General features: G+C 35.0%; 1 protein-coding gene across 1 annotated transcript in view; it reads right to left on the reverse strand.

Annotated features, from left to right (window-relative positions):
• LOC142341475 (uncharacterized) overlaps positions 1-24,411 on the reverse strand; it is a 243,615-nt gene that overhangs the window by 88,481 nt on the left and 130,723 nt on the right. The window contains exons 30-35 of the mRNA XM_075392436.1: positions 18,876-19,147; positions 17,969-18,100; positions 6,883-7,059; positions 6,294-6,514; positions 5,317-5,683; positions 3,955-4,100 (exon numbers count right to left, since the gene is read on the reverse strand). Coding sequence (XP_075248551.1) covers positions 3,955-4,100; positions 5,317-5,683; positions 6,294-6,514; positions 6,883-7,059; positions 17,969-18,100; positions 18,876-19,147 — 1,315 coding nt within the window. The remainder of the gene's footprint in view (positions 1-3,954; positions 4,101-5,316; positions 5,684-6,293; positions 6,515-6,882; positions 7,060-17,968; positions 18,101-18,875; positions 19,148-24,411) is intronic.

A 24,411-nucleotide genomic window follows, 5' to 3' on the forward strand; every position in this document is an offset into this window, starting at 1 on the left:
AAGCTGGTAAATCCGACTGGTTCAAACCTTGTACCACATGGAGAAAAACAGAAATCTCCTTGTACAAACCAGACAGAGAACACAGACTGCAAGCGACCCTGCAACTGGGAACAAATCCTCACTACGTGACAGTGAGAGCAGTTGGGTACTCTGAACAGTACTGACGTTACTGGCCAGCACACCCTGTAACTGGCACCCTCACTGGTTCCACAATCCGACGAACACCTCACTGATGACACCAGTCACTACTTCACTGACAGGGACTCCAAACGACGGCACAAGTAAAAACCCCACTTCAGAGAGAACACAACTCTTCACTCCATCATTTAACGAGGATTACCCATCCAGCGTATTTCTACTACAGTTCACAAATTCGGATTTGAAACTCTTAACCCCGGAGGGATTAGCAGTAGAAATACTGGATGTATACCTCCATCCAATCAGAGACTGAGAAGCCACTATTCTCTTTTACATAGAGAGAACTCCACTAACTATATTCAGTCTATTAGAGTAGTTGCACGATGTGCGTTTCTCTGAGTCCGGTGTTACTCTTTATAGTCACCGTTATAATTGAAATATACCTTCAGTGTTTTACCGAGTCGGCTAGTCTGAGAGATAGAGGTAAGCCTACTTCGCGCGTAGAAATTTGTAGCCCTAACTCTTTACACCTTAAGGCTGTAAAAGGAGCCCACCTCGGGTCTGTCTTACGTTATATGGGTAGTTGCCAAAGCGCTATTTGTCTTGTTAACCCATAATCAGTGTTATCAGAAAATTTTCAATAAATTATTGCCAATAAGTTTGTTTCTTTTCGGTCGAAATGACATGTTAACTACCGCGGTACTCCGATACTGCAATCACAGACCACAGTGGACAAATTTAGCTGTGACAAACTAGTGTAGCTGTTGTCGACGCTATCTCAAAAACAGGCATCATAGACAAATGTGTCTGATTTCTACTAATTTTAGCATGAAGCAATTTTAACAAATTTGCTTCCTGTCCAAAATGCCTACAAACGCTTTCAACGGTAATCTTGAAACAGGGTTGGGAGTAATAATGTCAGAGTAAATAAAATGGAGCAAACGTAGCTGATTCAACGTATTGAACATAAATTTTCAACATAGCAGGCAGACTGCCGGAATAGCAGCGAAATAGATTTGTCTCGTTTAATATAGGTAGAAACAGATACAGAAGTCGGTCAAAAAACTATGCAGCAATAAATTCATCGGGCTTGTAACAATTCACTCAGCAGAAACCTTTTAATTTGGGACCTTTATTGCATATCTGAGTTCCTTTGACCTTAAACTAATTTAAATTAAACTTAAGTTTTAAAGTTCCACAGTCATTTTTATAAGCGAGGTAAGTCATGTATGATCAAAATCTAATCACACAAATGACCTGAGAACTTTTGCTAGACTGAGTGAGAAAAAACTTCACGCGTGCAAATGCCGGTACTGAGAGAAATCATTCAGATTTTAGTTGTGAACAAATGTAAAACAAAAAAGAGCCCCAGACGAGGAATGAAACTACATACCAATCCCGAAATACAATCCATAGAAATAAATGAAAGGCTTAAAACTACTGTAACGGACCAGCAGATCAATTGAATCATGCTAGCCAAAATGAAACGGTTTCAGAGAAACTAAAATAGCTTTTAATCTGAAGGCCAAATTGGCTTCATATCATTGTACGCATTCAATCGAGGAAAAAATTTGAATGGGCTTTGTAGGCCACTATGTGTGGTATGAAATCTGACAAATACTTTTAAAAAATGAAGATTGCAAAAGTTATTGAAACTTTATTATTTTGGCTAAATTATTATTATATTCAAAACCATACGCCTCTCTCCCGAATCTGTTCTTTAATCTATGTGCAAGTCCTAAAAAGGTTTCACTGTCCATTGAAGATCAATAATCGCAGAAATAGAGGAAAATGTCGGAAACGTTGAAAGCAATCGCAAACATTATTGAAATGATGCTTAAATTCGTGATAACAATATCTTCAGGTTCGTTATATTGCATTCGAAAGCTATCCAGTAGCACAATTTCAAGCTAAAAAATTTCACTGGCCTATAAGGATCGAAAAACTTGGAACGGAATTTGACAACATTTTCAGAAAATTTGAAGAAATTAGAAAAATTTAACGGGAAGTTAGCAGATTATTTGATATTAAAGTATTCAAAACCCATTTCAGTGACCTAGTGCAAATGCAGTAACCTATTATCAAATATTTGATGAAGTTCCTTGACCCCTGAGGCTGGAAATTACAAAAGAACCTGAAAATCGTAAAAATTAGTATCATTTTGCGTGTTTATGTTTGGGGTACCAAAACATGCAGCTCACAATAAGTTCGAAAAGTAATTAAGTGTTGAAAAGAACTTTTTCAACTCTAACAAGCGTCAATTTCGGAATGAAAAAACAAAAAACTAGAAAAATGACAACTAGCGTAAAAAATGCATCATTTTGGGAGCAAACGCTCCTAAAAATGATCTTTCAACCTTGATCTAAGGTCGTCCAAGCAGATTCATCTTTCTAAACAATCGAATGGCTACTAAAACCAGCAAAGTGCCTTTTTTGAATACCAATCACCGCTGAGCTTTACGAGTTTATCTCATTGTGGAAGCTCAAAATCATGGAAAGAGTGTGAAAACACTTTACAAAATACATAGCAGAACAAGTCCTGAAATATAATCCAACGAATTGAAAAAAAATAGAACTACTGTATCTGAGCGGCAGATCAATTGAACAAAACCAGTCTTAAAATAATCAAACCAAATAAACAATAACATAAACATTGCTGACACTCTGTAATTCCATTCAATTAATTAAACACATTAAACCACTCAAAGCTCTCAAAGGGGTTTATTGGCCACTGTAGATAGAAAAACTCGAGAAATACTAAACAAAACTTCAAAAATGAAAATCGCAAAGCTTGTTAAAGTTTCTAAATTTTGCTATGTTAATAAATGCAAAAACAATTTTTGTCAGTTGAATCTGCTCAGTAACCCAACTGCAAGCCCTAAAAAAATTCATTGGCCCTTAAAGATCGATAAACTCTGAATATGATAAAATTGAAAAAGTGAAAAATTTTACAAAATGTTTCTAAAGTTCGTGATATTAATATCATCAGCAATTTTATTGTCTCCACAAACAATCCAGTAATCAAATTTCAAGCCTAAAAGTTCCACTGGCCCAAAAAGATCGATATAAACAAAAGCCAAAATTCTGTTTTAAAACGTTGAAAACCACACCACTGCCACTGTAAGCTATTCTGTAACCTACTATTAAACCCTAGATGAGGTCAGCTGGCCACTGAGCCTGAAAAATATTGAAAAACGACACAAAATAAAAAAAAATCTTGAAAAAAATTGCGAATTTTATTTTAAAAAATGCAAAAATTCGTGATATTGACATTTTGAAAACCATTCGAATGCCAATTGAAGCATCCTCTAACCCATTTTTGAGCTCTAAAAACAATTCGATGGCTACCAGAGATTGAAAAATGCAAACTACGACAATTCTTTTTTATAAATTGCAAAAATTAATGCAATAATTGCAAATATAATGCAATAATTAATGCAATTTTTGTAATTAAGTTTGCATTACCAAAACAAACACCAACAAAATGAGTTACGAAGAACATTTATTGCTCGCAAAAGACTACAAGGAGCTTAAGCTACTGTGACTTGAAGTCTTTTTAAGAAAAATCTCCAAAAACGGACAAAAAAAAACAAGAAAAGCCAAACAGTTTTACGGTCAGAAACTTTTAAAGTGATCTCTTCATCTTCATCAAGTAGTGTCAAAATTTTCTTGGTTTATCTTGGTGATATCTTGAAATTTATCAAGATTTTTGGTTATTCCATATTTTTGATAAGATTCTTGAGCTTGTGTCAAGATGAGTCATGTGCATCAAGTTTCTGTTCACTCAGATACTCCAGCATCAATTGTGTTCACTTACTTCGCATATCTCGTCTCTCCTCCTAATCTTTTCTTCAAGCACCTCGTTCAATTGTGGTATCTGTTCTTCGGAAAACTCGTCGCTGATCTGGCTTCCCAACAATTCAAGCTCGTCTTCAATTTCGGCGATCTCATCGTTCAGCTCCTCTATAACATGTTTAAACCGATTCACATGGTAAAGCTTTAAAAAATCACATGGTAAATTTTGAACATATAATTAACAGTAAAGTAGAAACTTAATTTGGAATCAACAGTTGCATTGGAACAAAAAATGAACAAATAAAAGCTGCCCTATATATAGGATACTTAAAACGTGCAAAATTTCAGCAATTCTCTGCATCTCTGCATTTTTGCATAAGGCAAAGATTTGAAAATTTATAAAAACTATTTTCCTGAAAATATTTTTGTAATTACAGAAAATTGTCCACCGAAAAGCGGAACAACAAGTAAATTGAGAAAAAAATAATGGCGGTAAACTGAGAAAAAAATACGACAAACCACAAAAATATTGAGATCTTTGGCGTATTCGCTCAAACATTTGGAAAACTGAAACAAAATCATAAAAAATCCAAAGGAACATCCAAACGAGAAAAACCGAGCATTGAAAAACTTGACGAACGAAAATAAAATGCAGCAAGAGTTGCCTCTCCAAAATCCGCCTCAAAAAGCTTGAAATGTACCTTTTGAGAGTATCCTGTTTAAAGTCAAAAACATAGCTGGGAGATTGCCAGAAAATAGCCGCAATAGATTCGTAGATCGGCAGTCTAAAAAAACAGTAAAAAAGACAGACCAAAAAAATTCGTCTTCATTGAAGGCTGATATGTTATATTTTGATTCAAAATCTGTATAAGTTTTTGCTGCCTCTATTAGCTGCTCTAAAATAACCTTCATTTAGAGTGACACACACCCATTTGACCTTATCTCTTTGAATTAAATTGAATAGAAGTAAATAAAATTCAAGAAAGCGAATTTTTGTTCAAACACCGTTTTCTCACTCTACTTTAAATTTCGAGCGAAAAAATTTCACGTCGCAAAACCACTCGCTTTTTCGCTCCACTTCCTGTTTCGGCGTGACCAAAATCACCACTCCAATTTGACTTCAAAAATCATGAAAATGTGCGAACAGATCTTAAAAAAAAGACAGCGCTCCAATGCAATTCAAATTCTTTGAATTGTAAAAAACCAAGAGAAGGCCGATAGTAGCCACAGCTATCGCTGTGCGGCTATTAATAAACTCTTTTCATAGAAGTTTTGGTCGAGCACAGTCTTTCAGTACCACGTTTATACGTATACATGTGAGTTGCAAACAGATGAAGTTCATAACTGGATAAATAAAGCCAAGCGCACAAAATATAATGTTCACCTTTTATCTCTGTCATTTGGGTGAGAACGTTTAGGGCAAAAGCACTGACATTCCTCACGCTCCCTTCCGCTATGTACTTAGAATAGTTGGAATCCACTGCTTCCTCAAGAAGGTCCAGCCTGTCATTGGTATCTTCAGCAGTACCGTATGGATCATCCGACAACAGCTCCCGGGTATAAGGGTACCTTTCTGCAGTAACATCATCAACATCGTCATCGTTCAAGGAAGAGGAGGCATTGCTAGTCGAAGAAACGGTTCCAGACCCGGACAATGGGGTGACAGTTGATATCGGGATTCTTGTTGTAGTGCTCAGGTATGATGTTGAGTTCTGACACGTACTCATTTCCCTCGGAGGGATGTTCTCGAACTGAAATTTCGTTTAAAGACATTGTAATTAAACTCGGTTAATTTATTTTTAACTTGGTAACTTATATTCAATAATGTGATTGTCGCACTTATCATTGTTCTATATAATCTGCTGCTGTAATGTCTGCTCATTTGAAGAAAAATATACCTTCAGGCGTAAAAAAGTTAGGGACATTGAAAAATCCAGAAACCCTGTATCTTATTCCAGCCTTCTCCAGTTTCTCAGGACACTCCAAGAATATCAACCTTATTGCTTTAGGCAAAACATATCAATAGGCCCCTAGTGAAGAGCGGATTCACATCTTGTAAGATTCTCTCAAGAGAATTGATAACTTTGAAAAAACACGAATAATTTTTCTATTCTGTAAAAAGTACGAGTATGAGAAAAAGTAGCAGAAAAGTAAAAGTATCAGAAAAAAAGAGCTAATCAAAAATAAAGTTAACGTTAAAAAATATTTCTATAAAGCAAACTGAGAGCTCAAATGACAAAAAAGCAACAGAATTGTTTTTTCAATTTAGAAGAGGGCTGGACTTTTTACAGAACGATTTTATGTACATACTGGAAATGTTTACCACTTTCTACGCATGGTTAGAAACAAACCAAAACTCACCCGATCTTCGACACAGTAGAACACATAGGCCCCCAGGCAGTCAATCACTCGGATACAGAAGACGACCTTCCAGTCGCGTGACTTGGATCCGAAGCTCACTTTCTCGTTGTAGGGGTTCTCGGGACCAGTATAAAGAGGCTTCTGGTTGATGTCCTGGAAGTCGGCGAGAGAACTGAGAGTCACCTCTAGAGGTATGTTGACTATACCACTGCCCGACACCTCTGAAATAAGCCATTTCAATCAAATTCACATAGAGTATTCCTAAATTTTGTGGCTTGACCAAACTAAAACCGATCTTGGGTTCAATTTAGAATTCTAAACGTGTTTCTTATGCCTTCTTAATTTGACACAGTCGCAAATGCTTGATGGTGAAATTAAAATTCACCACTAAAAGATTAGTTAAATTTACGTTAAGACAACTAAAAAAAAGCTTTACTCTCACTTTCATGAACCGTTACCTTAAATTTAAAACCAGTGTTTGTTTAACAGACAATTGGTAAAAAATTACAAAAGAACCAATCGATAAAAAATTATATTTAAGAAAAACGGATAATGTTTACTTTTTTAGGTATAAATGTGAAATTCTAACGAATAATCCTATATGATCTGATGCAATCCCCGTCCGGGTCAGTCCAGTTGTGATATGAGAATGAGAAGTACATGTAGTTCTCCAGACAGACTCCTGGTCCCATAACAGGTGCATGTCTCACAATCACACTCCCTCCCACTGGGGGCTCATTCAACACCAGGTTCATTGTAGCCCAACCTATAAGTATATATATTATATTAGGTAACTGGACCGAAAACCAACTTAAAACCGAAAAAAAACTGATTAAGCTCTCCAGCTATTTTTAACGCTGTGATTGAGTTTCAGCAAAATTGTGGTCAAAAAGATTAGCAATGAAATCGCACCTTCATGGTCTGAGAGAGCTGCTCAATCACCTAATGCTCTCCGGGCTTTACTGTTTAACCCATTTTGAAGTCCAAAAGTCAAAAGATCACACAAAAAAGGGGTCAAGCGTAAGTGTTCGATCAAGTGATTGCATAAAAAGACCACATGATTAATATAATTGCTCCACATTGACAGAAAGTGGCTTCTTTCTGACTTCGAAATCATTAAACGTGGACAGTCAGAAAAATTGCGCGACGTGTAGAATGGAAATATCACTTTCACTGGTAATAAAATTTTTTGTTTGCATCATAATTCCATAGTAGTTTAGGTCATGATACTGTTTTCAATTATGTAATTTCGGCCGAAATATTGTTTCAATAGGAGTTTAAACCAAAACCGAGAAGGGATACTGCCGGTAAAAGAAAACACAGTACACACAAACAAAAGTGAACATCAGCACAATGCTTTAAAAAGACATCATGGAGAGGAGCGAAGAGGTGACTCGTGTCAACGATAGTTAGAGAATTTAGATTTCGTAGATTTTAGGCAGAAAAAATAACAATAAAGGATTGAGCAGAAAACACAAAAAAACAGCGCATTGCCATGATTGTTCTCACCATTTGCCAATTGATTTTCTGTTAACACTTGCTCTGCAGAACTAGGAACGGTTCATTTTTACCCTAGCATTTTGGGATTGTTTATAAAAATGATTCCACTAATTAATAATGTTATAATAGGTAAACGTTTTGAACCATTTCTAGACAATTTATAACATTGAATAATTTATATTTCCAGCTTTTGTAGCTACAACACAGTAAAGATCGCCTGCTCTATTAACTTAAGGTTTTTTTGTTGATATAATTAATATGGTTGAATATATCATCCTTAAATTGGCAATCTCTGACATTAATAAACTAGAAAGTACAGTTAAAAATTGGCGCTAGCGAGGAAAACAAAAAATGCTATAAATTGGACTAACAAGAGTTGTTTGATACATTGAAGCAAAAATTGACAAATATTGTTGTATATATCATCCGTCAAAATGCAATCTCTGATATTTACAAATTAGAACGTACAGTTAAAAAACTGGCGCTGGTGAGAAAAACAAAAAAAAGCTTTAAATTGGCCTAACAAGATTTTTTGATACCTTGAAGCAATAATTGACAATTTGCAGAGTAAGACCTGAAAAGTCAATTCAACGGCAGCAAATGAAAATTGGCGAAGCAGAAAAAACAGCAGATAAGAGAACAAGCAACCTTGATTTGATGCAACTGCAATAATTTAACTAATCAAGTTTTCATATCAGATAAAAAATGTCGTAAATTGATCATAAAGTTGACAGGTAAGGAAACTTACCGATATCTGATATTGTAAATAGTCCCAAAACACCGAGGAAAACCAGATGTCAATCGTAAATCTGCAACTGAAAGCATATTGATGAGCTCATTGAAGTGGGCAGAAAAATGTCTGGGTGCATTCTCATTGTTCGACAAAATAATTACAAGAATTTTAGTGACCAATTTAGTTGCACCTATGGAAAAATTCAATGTCAATACAACAAAAAACACAAAATTTTGGATTCCCCAAAAACAGCCTAAACTTTGTATTGAGCAGGAAGTTACCTAGCACTTAACAGTTTTGAAAATCTCACTTTACTTATTTTTTGTTCTTAAAAACTTAGAATATTTTACTGCAATCTCCAAAACTATTTTTCAGTCACTTCAACAATCGTTTCCAGTCAACTCGAAGTTTTAGCATACAACGAAAAGCATTCAGCCTTGTTCAGCACAAAGTATTTTCAAATTCATGTTGTCTTGTTTCAAAACAATTTGGATCAAAATGAAAGCACCATTTCCATGGGAAAGTGTAGCACTAAAGATTTTAGACGGCCTCTGAATGTGTCCAAAGCGCTAACATAGATTGAGTCATTGAAGCAAAATTCTCAATTTTATGCCGACAAAATTCGGTTATCAGTGAACTTTAAGTCAAAATTCAGCGAGGAGCAAACTATGGGTATTTAATCTGAGCGTACCTGAAAAACCTTTTTTACATCCGTACGCAATACTCTATGTCTTTGGCTAATTGAGCGTGGTACTTGGTTAAAATTCAACGTTAGAATTTAAATTATTACGTAGATCAAGGTAAAGAAAAATGGATTTAAATGAATTAAGATTTAATAGAGTGGTAGCTCTGATGGTAAGTTTGGCGTTCAATGAATGAATTTAACCCTCGCTTTGGTCGGTACCCAATATCGGTTCTATAATCGTGTTAAATTAACCAGGTCAATAAAGATATGTCAGTTTCGTTGATTTTGCTCGAAGCCCGAGCTTTGTCTAATCAAAGGTGTTTTCTTCTTTTCTGACACCTATCAACCTTCTGTCAGCCATAAATCAGGTAATAAATCAAGTTTTAAACTAAATCTTTAACCTTGAAAACCAAGATTTTTAGTACATCTTTTCTATATACGTGTGACACTCACACTGCCCCCCTCTTAACAAGAATATTTTCATTCACAGATCTTGTTAAATGAACATCTTACTATACAAAAAGTTTGTAGCTTCGTATGGACAGTTTAATTATCAGTTTTCGTTATTTATAATTCTTTCTGCCTCGTCAAGTCCTAATATGTTGTACGCTTCCCGTGCCGCATCATTTGTCGGAATTTGATACGCCCTGTCGATGGTCTTGAAGAACTCTTCGTCTCTACCAGCATCAGGGTGCGTCAACAGGCTCAATTTAGGTACTGTTTCTTGATCTGATCTTTTGAGGCAGAACTTTTTGCCAACAAAATCTCGTATAGCGTTGCAGGATGGTTCATAATGTTTTAATTTTTTTGTTTCGAATCTCGAATGACAATTTCTCCGTGGCCTTTGTTTTGGCTTTTTCGTTCCGAAGAATACTCTTTTGTCGATCAATGAGAGTATCTTCTTTTCAGCATTCAATGGCCAAACACTGCTTGTAGTGTTCCAGCTGCTCAAGCTCTGACCTCAATTGGTCATTCATTTTCTCCATTTTTTCGATAGGTTCGCCCTTCTTAGCAGCCTTAACTTTCAAATTGACCAACTCTTGCCTCAATACCTCAATGGATTGCTCCTGTTCAGCATTTCTGGCTGCTGATGCCTTTAAATTATCTCGTAACGCCTCACACTCGGCACTCAATTTGCCCAATACTTTTTTGTTGCCTCTTTGATCTTGTTGCAATGGTTATCCAGTTCTTGTCGAAGCTTGAGGTCTTTTGGATGCAAACAGTTAGTACTCTTCAATTTCTCTAACTGCAAGCACTGGTTTTGCAGTTTCACTTTAGTCTGCAGAGCACGCGACCGAATATTGGCTGGTGCCAAATGTTCTAGCGTAGATGCTTTCTAAGTCCGCGACAGACAAGATTCCACTTGGTACATTCCCGGGGAAATCTCGGAAAAAACCTACCACAATTCTGGCATGTAGTACACAAATTCACCAATCTGTGGAATCTCGTTACCCACTATATTGAATAAAAAACCCTTTTTGCTTCAAAAATTTCTTGATGTTTTCAATCTTGAACACAAGATTCTCCTTTTTTTCTTTCTTTTTGGGTCTCGAACTCGAGACGTTCACGTTTTTCTTGACTTGAACCGAATTCGAGACGTTGTCCTTTCTTCTTTTTTTGGTCTTGAACTCAAGACAACTTTTTTTGTGTCGAACTCGAGACGTTCCTTCCTTTTTTGGTCTTGAACTCAAAACAACTTTTTTCTCTTTCTTTTCCTTTCTTTTCTTTTTTTGTTGTTTTTTTAGTCTTCAATTCGAGACGTTTCTTCATTTTTTTTAGCCAACTGACTCTTTTAAGGACTCTTTTTCTTCAATCATTTTCTTTTGTTCTCGGCGTTCATTTGCTAATTTGAGCAATTGAATATAAATATGTGGTCCCGTTATGGGGTCAAGACTCCGCAATACGCAATAGCTGTTGCCAAGACACTCCGTTAATAACTAATCCTAAAAAGATGAACAATTTAGGAAAATTTTTCACAAATTAAAAAATGAGGTAGACTGTTGAGACTGACACAACAATGTCCTTCGCTTTTAACCAAATGTATAAGCCTTCGGTTTTTAAATTCAAAAAAACTGTTATTTCATTTGTTAGAAAAATTTCTTGTTGAAACTGGTCGTTCCAGTGAATAAAATTTTCATGATTGTACTTTCCATCCGAATCTCGGAATGCGTCCCGACTGATAATTCCTTTACTATTATGGCGAATTGTTCGAGCAATTTGACCCTGTTTTACCTCTGATGTGGAGAAAAGGCTGCAATGCAAGTTTTCATCACTTACATTTAAGTTACTATTCATCGACCACTGATTAATCTCACGATTGAATTTCTTCAGCGTTTCTCCGTATTGTTAAAAACTACCGTCTTCTAATTTGACAACATTTGGGTACTGCGGGTTGCATGCAGCGATTGTATAATTATGATACAAAATTTTTGTAATACTGTCCAAATATCTAATAGAAGAGAAATTCTAACCCTCTACTAACACAGGAACTTCAAGAAGGAAGTTTAGTTATTTTTGGGAATTTATTTATTTTTCCTACCATCTTGGAACGCTTATGAACATATAACACAGATCCTGCTCTATCAACGTGAGTTCCTTACTCGAACAGCGTTACTGATAGACTAACAATGTTTTTTGATAGTTCAATCACTGTTTGAGTTTTCAGCCGTTGAATATTGCATTGGAGCGTTGTAGTTTTCATAAAAAAATTCCCTCTCTTTAAGAAATTTGAAATTAAAGGTGTCAAAAACGCTTGAAAGAAACATTTCTATGGTTATTTTAAGATTACCAGTTTTTAGTTCTGAACTTTCCTCGGAGTAAAGAACACCTGGAACTCCGATTGTTTTCACCTGCTGTCCACACAAACTAGTTCCTTTTTCCTCTAAGATTTCTAATGCAAAATCTTCATATTTGTTTTTGTGTAAAACAGTCTCAAAGTTTGGTTCTGTTTGGTGTATACTTCTTTGAAAAGCTTCTTTTTCCAAAAGCTCCTTTTTTAACACGGTTACTGCACTTTTGCACTCTGTAATCCATTCAAATTTATTTGACATATTCAGCAAACTGTAAAGAGGTTCTGCTGTTTTTCCAAAAACGGGAAAAAATCTTCGATAATAGCCCACAAGGCCTAAAAACGCCCTCGTTCATACTTTCTACTGCTCTTACTTTCTCTGGGTCGACCTCGACTTCAGTCTCGGATATAATTTGCCCCAAGAAAATGACACTTTTTTTGGAACAATTGCATTATGATCCCTTAATCTTTAATCCATTCCCCACGAAACGTTGGAAAACCAGTTCTAATCCTCTCAGATCTTCGTCAAAATTTCTTACGAAAACTATAACGTCATCTAGATATACTAGAGCCATTTCGTAAGAGAAGCAACCAAAAATTAACTCCATTAGGTTTTGAGAAGCACCCAATGCAGACGCTTGTCCCATAGGGAGTCTTTTCTAGCTATACAGGCCCAGGGGCGTTATAAAAGCTGTTAAATTCTGACTCTCCTCCTCGATCGCCATCTGAAAGTATCCCGACAAGAGATCTATGTTCGAGAAGTACATGTTTCCCTCCAGTGAATCAATAACTTCAATAGTTCGTGGTGAAGGACAGCATGTTTTCTCTATTGGTTTGTTCAGACCACGATAGTCTACAACCAAGCGATAGGTTCCATCCTTTTTTGGTACAAGTAATGATGGTGCTGCTCAGTCGGAATGTGTTGGTTCGACTAAGTCGTCTCGTTACACGTTTGCAACAATTTTTTTATGGCTTTTCTTTTCTCCAAGCTCATGCTGCCGTATGTACGTCTGAATGGCACAGCATCCTTTTTCAATTTTTTTTAATGATAAATTCGGTCGCAAAATCCCATATCATTTGAGTTTCGCAAAAAAAAATACTTCATTATTTGTGCAAAGTTACCTCAATTTTGTCATTTCCTCACAAGTCAAGCTCATTAAACTTGCGTTTACAAGCTTCTCAAAATCAATTTCATGTTTTGTATTATTGTCAAGGTTATTTTGTTGTATTCTGGAAATTTTCTCGATGTTTTCCGCACATGCGATTCTGTCATTTTTGTAGACTTTCTTTAGTTCTAATGTATGGTTCACAACTCAAACCCATACGACATCATCAACCATTTCATTCAGCGATTTTGCTATCAATAAATGTGATTTGTCATCAAACTCTTTCTTGGGTTCGACTATAATTTCTGTTTGCTGTGTTATGTTACCTTTTTCATCGACAATTTTGCAGTTAATGAAACCTTCACAGCGACACGGTAAATCGTGATGCTCTGCAGCACTTAAAAACAGATTCTTATTACTTCGTTGTAACGGGGACAATTGTAATGTTTTCCCTACTTTCCCGCAAAAGAGTTCAATTTTTCATGGGTTTAAAATACAGTCAAAATCATATAAGAATTCCATGCCCAATAAACAAGGCGTCATCTCATTTTTGGTCACTAGAAACTCAGTTGTTATCTCAGATGTAAATTTTTGGAGTTGGACTTGAATAGCTGTTGACACACTACTTCCACTATCAATTAAGGCCATTATCAGTTTGTCTTTTATCATTATTTTGGCAAACAGGGCCCGCAATGGGCAGCTTCCACAACGCAAAATTTTCACGTAGCTAGCTGAAAATGAAGCCCTGCCATCTTCAGCTAGTTCTTGTTTAAATATGGGCAGTTTAGATTGAAATGATTTGGACTCCCACATTCAAAACAATTCTTGCATTCCTTAGATGCATAATTTCGCTGACCGCAACGGCGACATTTTTCTCTCTCAAAACTCACTGCTGCCTTTGACTGCTCGGCACGACTTTCTTGCGACCGATCTCGGCTTCTCTTCTCGCGTACTGGTGTTGGAAATCGCGCTCTACTGTCGTAATTGGTTAGTCTATTATCAACGCTGCTTCTGTTATAGCTATTATAGTTTCTTATTCTATCTCCGTATCCAAAAACTTATTATATTGCCTGTTAGATTGGTTAGTCTGCAAGGTTCGCACTAAATCATTATTCGAATTAACTAGTTGAGTGTTTTCATTCGACTGAATGGCAGAAAGCCGCGGCTCATTATCCTCCTCCTCAATTCTCGTGACTGCTTCAATATGTCGTGCTCTTTCTAAAGCTTTGTCTAAAGTCATATCTGCGTCACCCAAGAATTTTCTCAGGTCGAGTCGCACCTGACTATTTTCTATGCCTTCGAGGAAGCCCCTCAAAATGAGATGTTCTCTTATCTCATTAGAATCATGAGGGTACACTTTGAAGGCTAAAGTTTGCAAATCACCGAGACAATTTGTTAATTTTTCACCCGGCTGCTGGACTCTCCTAGATAGCCTCCCCCAGAAAACTACAGGTATCTCAATATAATGTCCGAAAGTTTTTACGGTCTCATCATAGCTCTTCCTAGTGTCCTCCAAAAGTGTACGATAGAAATCAACAGCCAACTTTTGTAGCATTAACGCAAAATAATGCAGCCGTTCATCAATTTCAGTTTCGGCGCCGTTAACGGTTTCTTTTCTTTGCCACTTCTGAAGTTGTGACACGAGCCCAAAGTTTGTAACATAACTTTCAAAATCATTTGAAACTGCCAAAAGCTCCGGTAACAGCGTTTTTGAGGAGTGCCGCGCCATCAGTGTTTTATTTAAAAGCTGCTGTTTTTCAAATTATTTCAATTAATATGTTCGAAACCTGAACTACTTTTTGACACTCTAACTCAGCAGCTTTTAAATCATATTGACACTGTATTTTTTCTTGAAAAATTTTAAAAAAAAACTGCAGGTTCAATGGTGTATTTTAAGTCAAATTATGTCGAATTCAAGTACGCTTGATTTTGAACGCTAATTTAATACCGAAAAACCATGTATGAACCGATTTACGATATTCAAATTTTTGGGGAGTACTCACTTGAAAGTTCGAAGATAGCATTGTTTCCTGTCAAATCCCGACAACGGATCAAAATTCCTCTTTCGGTTCGTGATGCTAAGACATCAGACTGTGTCGAGAAATGATTTTCAAACAAAAATATAGATCTCTTTTAGATATCAGTACAACGTTCAATATTATTGGGTGGTGGTTTTCTTTTTTTAATCTCTGTCGCCACTATTTTAGCTGCCCGTGCGCAATACTCTATGTCTTTGGCTAATTGAGCGTGGTATTTGGTTAAAATGCAAAGTTAGAAGTTAAATTATTAAATAGATCAAGGTTAAGAAAAGTGAATTTTAACAAATTAAGACTTAATAGAGTGGTGGCTCTGATGGTAAGTTTGGTGTTCAATAAATGAATTTAACCCCCGCTTTGGTCTTTACCCAATATCGGTTCTATCATCGTGGTATACTAACCAAGTTAACAAAGATATGTCAGTTTCATTGATTTCGCTTGAGGCCCGAGCTTTTTCTAATCAAAGGTTTTTTTTCTTTTCTGACACCTATCAACCTTTTGTCAGCCATAAATCAGGTAATAAATCAAGTTTTAAACTAAATCTTAAACATTGAAACACAAAGATTTTAGTACATCTTTTTTATATACGTGTGACACTCACAATGACAACGGTAGGTCTAGCAATAATAATGTAAAAAGTACAGTCTCATCGAACCGAAACCACTTTGAAATGCAGCACGGTCTGAAAATGGTCTTATTGAAACCATTTCCACCGAGAAAGGTCACTGCGTTCCCGAATTATAGTGGCAGAGCAAATCAGCTGTGAATCAGTCTAGAGACTTCTTTTTTTAGGATGCCTAGTACTCTGTTCATGTCACAATTTATGATTTAGACTTTCTCGTGGGTACTTGTAACATTTAAATTAGGTAGCAAGCCGCAACCACTAAGCTAAATGGGTTTTGTAATAATTGCCTGTGTTTATATGGTGATAAAAGAAAGTTCGAACCTCATAAATTCAATTGAAACTGTTATCCCGCTAAACACCCAAACTACTAATCTGAGTTACATAACTGCACACGAGATCTGCCATTGATAAGACTACGAGGAAAAAACAAGCAACAAAAAAGCAAAAACCGAAAACATTTTTTATGGCAAAAACTCAATATTTAAAATTAAAAGCACCTAGTAACAACGTCAAAACTATCAGTCAAAACACATCGAAACAAAAAAAAGCAAAAAAACAAATCCAAAAAAGAGATAAAAGAATCGAAGCAGTTAAAAATGACCTTCATAACGTGACTTCAAAAATTCAACAAATTTGAACAAATATATTTACAACCACGATACTTTAAAAAAACACATAGTATCAAAGACATTAGATTCAATGGCTTTCAACGTATATTAATAAAAACGCTAACTTATGTCATGATGAGAAGACAATGATACCTCTTATTCATAAGTCATCAATAAGTCATCAAAGTCTTATGACTATGAAAACGACAAAAACCGCAAATCAGTGGAAAAGTGCGGAAAAATGTGTCGAAGCCACGAAAACAATAAATTCAGTTCACAAACTTTTCAGATCATAAAATTGTTATTGTTTAAAAAAACTGTGTATACTTTTCCGTAGTTTGGGTTCCTTTTGAAATATTCTCATATTATCCTAAAATTGTCAGTTCCCCAGGGCTTATAGAAGACCTTCAAATGATCATAGTTAAAACCAATAGTTAGAAGACAAAACCATTAACCAGGTAAACTTCGGTTTCAATAGAAGAAAGTGTCCTGTCATTAGTGGGACCGACCAACAAGTTCACAGAAAAAGGTTTAAGATCGATTAATGTTCAAAAATTTTTTCGAAAAAAAATAGTTCAAAAACTTAAAGCCGTTAGTCTTCCATGTAAAGCACTAAATAGGCTCACTAATGCCCCCTAGGAAGCCTATTCAGCAAATCTATGCCATTGGACTACAAAATTTCTTGAACATCAAAAAAGTTAATCATAACTTTTATTAAAAATTACAAAAGTCGAAGCCGTAAAGAAACAGAAGTGATTCTTTGAAAACAAATAATTTGGTCAGTGGTCATCATTTGACTGTAAATGAAGTCTGTCATTAACGGACATTTTATGTGAAAAAGGATTTGTCTCTACGTGAATCGAAAAAAAAACAATATGAACAGTTTTTAAAAATAACATTTTAAATCGATTTCAATTTTTTTATAGTGAACTACCCTATGAGACAAAAACCAGCCTTTTTTTTATCGCGTTTCGTCTATTACAAACACAAAATTGTTTCACTTTTTATCGTAAAAAGTAATTTTGAATCAACAATTTGATTGAAAAAATCTTAATATGAGCAAAAATTACGCTAAAAGTGAACAGAATCATGCCAAATATCACGTGTTCACACAGAAGTTTAAACCTGCTTAACTCCTCGAAGAAACGGAATTAAAAAGTCTGTTTAATTTCAAATTCTACGCTGGACGAGATTTTTAATGATACCACTCACATTTCTCAACAATGAATATATCCATCGGCCAATATTGACTGAACAAAAAAAACATTTGAGTATATCTCCCCCCACAAGTAGGGTCAGAACAAATACCAGTTGTTTGCAAAAAATACAACGGGTAAACTCAAAGAGTCAGTTAACTTCAAAAGATTTCTGAGATTCCGAAACAGACAAGAGATACATCCACGAATAAGACTACTGAACAGGATCAATTAATTGATCCACAAAGCCATAACAAAGTTCACTTTCAACGAAAAACGGTCTGACGATAATACGGTCGTAGTTCGTTCGTAGTGTAAAAAAATCGCAGAAAAGACCAACAGGACTAAGATAATTTCTAGAAACTAAGTTCGAGAACAGTTAAAAAAACCGCTCTTACCACAAGCTGTTGCCTCCCCATTGATAATTTGTTGGTTTGTCCTTTCATTACAGACGTGAAGAGACAGAATGCAGTCAAGACTCTTGTTGCCCAATTGATACTTCAACAGTCCCATCGGCACTCCAATGTTCTCTGTAAAAACATGTACAAAGGTACTAAATTAAATTTTACAACGGCAGCACTGAATATAAATAGTGACAAAAACTGGAATCACAAGTTAGATTTTGCGATATTTTTAACGAAATGTGTAGGTTTTGTATTAAAGTAACCAGCCGTACCTCTGATATTTTTTTCAAATTGAAGGAATTAAATTGTTGCAGTGGATGCCGTTTAAAGATTGCTTAATTTTTGAGGCCGAAATGATCAACTCGATTTTTGCATTTTATCAAATGACAATAAGGAATCATCTTCACGCGTTTCCGTGTGAGTTATTGGCTTCACATTAAAAAAACATTTAAGCTGACAGACTGTTTAAGATCTTTGTCGCTTTAAATGCAGATCAAGTGCAAATAGTTTTTGAAGTAGAGATACGAGCAAACTAAAACAGAGGTGTAACAATCTAGTACAGCTTATGTTTATGTGTAGTAAATTACTGTAAATTTTATCTAACGTCAGAAATGTTCGTTGGTGACGAAATCTAGATTAAGAGTTCGGCAGTGTCGTGGACTCAAACACGAGTAAAAAAAACTAGAGTGATTTTTACTTTTGATTTTTACTGGAGTGATAAAACTGATACGCTTTCAGCTGAAAAAAATCTAGCTAGCATTTAACATAAACAGGCTAACGTACGACGAATTGCTCTTGAACGACATGCGGGACAATTAATTTATTACTGCGAAAAGCCCCCCCCCCCCTTCAAAACAGGGGAGAGGAAACAGAACACAGTTGCAAAATATGCAAAACTTACGCAGTCTATTATCGACTCGCAATCTCTCAACGGGTTGCAATTCTGGGTCAGGGCTGAGAGTGACATTTTCGTAGTTACTGATGTCGGAGTAATCAACAGGCTCTGTTAGGTCCGGTATTATGCATCCAAGATACCACTCGAATGTGACTTTGTCGCAGTCGGTGGCACCCGTACACTGGCTCATAGCTCTGAATGTCCCGATTGGGTTGATCTTCTGGGCTGCCCGATTGTCAGGAGTGATAAGAGGCTCTGCAGGAGTGCCCTGGCCAGTGCTAAACACAAAATATGAGCATAAATCCATTTACATGACGAAGCACTATAAAACGTTTTTGTGTCTAATTTTTTTTGTCTTGTATTGCAAAAAAAAACACATTTCTTTACGTTAAAGTTGTTTCAATAAAAAAATTATTTCACTGGTTACTATTTCTCTTGTGGTGATAAATTTAAAAATTTTTCGTGTGACGACAAAAAGTGCAAATTTATCATCTGCCATTTCTTCCCCGAAATTCTTGTGAGAGAACATTTTTATATGATCACATGCGGGTTAATTATTGATCAGTAATGAGTAAGACTTGATTTTTCCCTAAAAACTCAATGCGGGGAATAATTGCAGAGATGAAATCAAATGGATTTTTTTTTGTGTAAGTTTTAAAGTAATTTGTTGAAGAAATTAAAAACATGGCATTTTCATTGACTAAAAAACTTCTAGGAGAACCATTTAGAAAAAAACTGATGAATTAAAGGGAAGAACAGTAAAGTTGCCGCATGTGAACAAGAAAAAACAAGCGCGAAAACGAAATTTTTTCCCACTATACTTTAAAAATAATCCCACAAAAAAGTTTAAAAAAAAAACGCCGCAAAACCAATTCCACTTCTTTTTTTCGGCGTGACGAAAATCATCTTAACAATTTTATTTTTTCAACTTCAAAAATCATTAAAATGTGGGAACTCATCCTAACAAATCATAGCCGGAAAACTCCGGAATCAACTTGAGCTGAAACTAAACCAAAACCATTAGCTGACAAAACTATTAACTTCATTATGCCATTCAAATTGAAACAAGTTATCAGAGGAAACAAATTATCAGGGAAACAAGTAAAGTAAGAAAAATTCTTGGAAAGTTTCCATAAGTTGGGACTCAAAAAGCGTTGTTTAAAACAAAATGTGTAGTAAAATCTAATTGATTTCAACAGATGAAAACCAAATAATGAAAGGAGAATATAATGAGCGATACATCATGAGAATGGAAAAAAATGACTAATGAGTAAACAGAAAAACATTCAAAAGAAAATCTAATAAACCTGTCAAATTCTTAAACATACCAACTTTCAAACTTGCGAGTCACAATAACTGTTCTCAACACAACTTAACACACAGTTGGCGGTGACTCAAACATCAGACTCAAAGGAAAACACTTGAAACGTGAGCAAGAATTAAAAACTACAACTGCAGAAGTAATTAGTTTATTTATTGAAGGTGTGTAGAATCAAAATCTTTATTTGCTCTCACCTTGAAACATTAACCCAAAAATCAGCCCTAAGCAAACAACTGACCGAAAAATAATTTGGAAGTCTGAAGAAACAGAAGAATTAGGAAAGAGAACTTCAAAAATAGAGGATTTTCGAAAAAAAGTTCGTTTAATTTGTCCTATTTTCAACTAATTAAAGAAAATGAGAGTAAAGAAATCAAGAGGCCAAGAAAATCAGTATAAAAACTACTTTCAACAAAAAATAACCCAACCCATAAAGATTTTAGATTTTTAAAAAAATTACACAAAAAGGGGAAGCAAAAACTAAAAACAGTTTCAAGAAACCTAACGTGATCAAAAAAATTTCGATCGCTTCGCAAAAATTTTTTCACTGCTATTTATTTCGTTGGCTCTCTCTCTCTCAAAAACACTATATGAACAGAAGCTCACTCTGTCTCCTCTCTGATTTTCGATTCGATCTGCTCTTTGCACTTTGTTTTTTCGTATTTCACAGAGTCTTTAATCCTGTTTCAAATACAATCCAAAAATTATCAACAAAAAAGTCGCTCCACCAATACTCTTCATCCGGTCGTAAAAGGTAGCGCGCCAATACAATTGAATTACTTTGGATTGTAAAAAAAGAGAATCATTACGATCCAATAATAAAACCAAAATGGATAAACCTAACCAGACATTGAATATTGCAGGGGACGAAAGTTAGCATCAATGTTTTGTTTTTGTTCCGAGCAACCTGAGAGGGGCAGGAACTATATGCACAATTAAATTTTTGTGTTCAGTCAATTTTGGCTGATGGAGATATTCAGCGTGCATAGTTGTAAATGGTATCAATAAAAAACCCAAATAGCGTAAAATATATATTAAAATGAAGGTTCTAAATTGCTGTATTTCGACGGAGTAAACTAGGTTTAAAATTTTGTGAACATCTGATTTCCTTGTTTGTACACATTTCTCAGATTTTATCTCATATTCTGTTGAAAATACGTTGAAATTGTTAGAGTAGCGTTATTGGTTTTACCTATCAAGAAAGAGGGGTGATGTTGAACAGATTAATCCGACTTTTTGGATAAAACGTGGGCTAAAGTCTTCAAAAACCAGATTTTATTTCTTGTTGATAAAACCGGCACCACATATTAAATTTACCGTAAGTATAAAACCTAACAAATGATGAAACAATGGTCCAGTTTTAATTCCGCTTCCAGTAAGACTCTTCTGGAAATCAAAATTTTGCCCATTTTTCGCTAAGTAAATTTAAAAATTATGAACAACTCATCATTTACTTTTGATAGTCTGACTTTTTTGTTCAACTAACTATTTGTCTAACAATTAATTCTTTGTATTGGACCAGCAGCAATAGGCTAGTTTCGGGATAATCAAAGATCTTTACAATGCAGAACTCTTCGGAAATTATTTGGGCGATTTCTTGATTTCTAGTTATTCATGTTAATTCAAGTGGGCATCGACAGATCCACTTTACAAGCAAATTGAACATCTAAAAAAGTTTCGGTGAAAAATTCATGCTTTTAATGGCTTCAGCAATGAGTTTGCTCAAAAAATAATTGCGAAAATTAAATATGTGCTCTTTTATCTTCGTTATGCCGTAGTCTGGTTTTGTTCAAAGCATGAATTTTCAAATTTTGTAAAATATTTGAATTTATTGAGGGGAAGTCCTTTTGAATATTTTTGCTTTTCTAAGTTTCTTTTTGCTAAAAAAAGGTCAAAACGATTTGAAGTTAATGGTTTTTCTGGTTTGAACACTGACTTTGTGTATACATGTTTGTGAAATTTTAACTTCTTCCTTTGTTCGTTGTTATTTTGCAGTATTTTTTCTCACCAACGACAGGTCTAACTGGCTTCCTAAAGAGCTACAAGGTAATCTAATGAAAATTTTTTAGTAGAAACCTCATAGTTGCTCAGACTTGAAAAATGGTTTGGCTTCGATACCACATGTTTTAATAAACTTTTAAAAAAAAATTTTTGACATATTTTAACGACTTTGAAGTTCTTTTAAAGTGTCGTCTCACATTATTGTAATAATGGCAAGCCACATATCGAATTAATGAAGGGAGCAATTGAACATACACAATGCTTTTAGTGAATAGATTAAACTTTCAACGGCTTTGCACATTCTCTAAAGCTTCACATACAGCTATAAACGAACCTATTTAAAGAGTTCACTTGATAGGTTTTAGTTTTCATGTGTTTGAAATTATTTATTTTCAGAAAATATAAACGTGTAAACGTGTTTATTTCTCTTGGCACTCTTTGTTTTTTTTGTCTAAAGGTTAACTAAATCTAGTCTCATTTTGGACATTTCCCATATCATTTCAACTGAAGTACAAAATTGTTTTTATAGATTGGGTTTTTGTCTGATGCTTTTTTGACTTTGGTAATGAGTAGTTTTTAAGGAAAACTAGCGTTGACAAGTTGGAAAATTCACCGCAATTTTCTTACATAATGTTGCGTTGAATGCGTTGAATTTAAAGACAAAATTCAACGCATTCAACGCAAAATTATGTAAGAGACGGCGGTGAATTTTTCCAACTTGTCAACGCTGGTTGCCACTGATCTTACAAATTTATGGTTGAATTTAGCGTAGATCTTACATATTTAGCGTAGAATTTAGCGTGGATCTTAGATCAATAGCGTTGAATTTAGCGTAGATCTTACATATTTTTGCGTTGAATTTAGCGTTGATCTTACAAAAAATCAAAGCGTTCACTTGTACTATTAACCTCCAATTGCGTATGGGACTCGAACTACTGACCTCCTGCTTGCTTGTCGCTTCTTCTACCATTGTGCCACAGTACCTTGGTTTCCTTGAGAGCCGCAATCCTTATAAAGCGTAGATCTTACATATTTAGCCTTGAATTTAGCGTAGATCTTACATATCTTGCGTTGATTTTAGCGTAGATCTTATATATTTTGAGTTGATTTAGCGTAGAACTTGCATATATTTCGTTGAATTTAGCGTAGATCTTACATATTTTTCTTTGAAATCAGCATAGATCTTATATATTTTGCGTTGATTTAGCGTAGAATTTGCATATATTTCGTTGAATTTAGTGTAGATCTTACATATTTTTTTTGAAATCAGCATAGATCTTATATATTTTGCGTTGATTTAGCGTAGAACTTGCATATATTTCGTTGAATTTAACGTAGATCTTACATATTTTTCTTTGAAATCAGCATAGATCTTATATATTTTGCGTTGATTTAGCGTAGAACTTGCATATATTTCGTTGAATTTAGCGTAGATCTTACATGTTTTTCTTTGAAATCAGCATAGATCTTACATATTTGGCGCTGAGTTTCGCGTAGATCTTACACGTTTTGCATTGAATTTAGCCGACATAAATTCATGTTTCTCACCTTTGCAGTATAGGGGTCGAAACAGTGAAAAAAATTATTTTTCGAAAAAAAGCCTGGAAAGGTTTTGAAATCGTAAAATGGTCTGAAATGGATTTTGCATTATAAAAGAACACTAAAGTGGTTTTTTGCTGACTTCGTTTTTCTCACCTGTGAAGTATATGGGTTGCAACAGTGAAAAAAAAATAGTTTTTTGAAAGAGACTGGAAATGAAAAAATTGAAATCGTTAACTGGTCTGAAATGGATTTTGCACTATAAAAGAGCACGGAAAAATGATTTTTTCTGACTTCGCTTTTCTCACCTGTGAAGTATAGGGGTCAAAACAGTGAAAAAATTGTCTTTTTGAAAAAAAAACTTGAAAAACATTTGAAATCGTAAAGTGGTCTGAAATGGAATGGAAAAAAACTCAGCGCTAAAAATGTAAAATCTACGACAAAATTCAACGCAAAATTTGTAAGATTGGCGTTAATTGCGTTGAATTTGTGTAAGATGTGCGCTAAAATTCAATGCTAAATATGTAAGATCTACGCCAGAATTCAACGCAAAATATGTAAGATTAGCGTTGAATGCGTTGAATTTATGTAAGATCTACGCTAAATTCAACGCTAAATATGTAAGATGTACGCTAAATTACAACGCTAAATACGTAAGATTGGCGTTGAATGCGTTGAATTTAT

This window comes from Convolutriloba macropyga, chromosome 6 (genome assembly GCF_964194025.1).
Source record: "Convolutriloba macropyga chromosome 6, txConMacr16.3, whole genome shotgun sequence".
In the NCBI taxonomy this organism is placed as follows: domain Eukaryota; kingdom Metazoa; phylum Xenacoelomorpha; order Acoela; family Convolutidae; genus Convolutriloba; species Convolutriloba macropyga.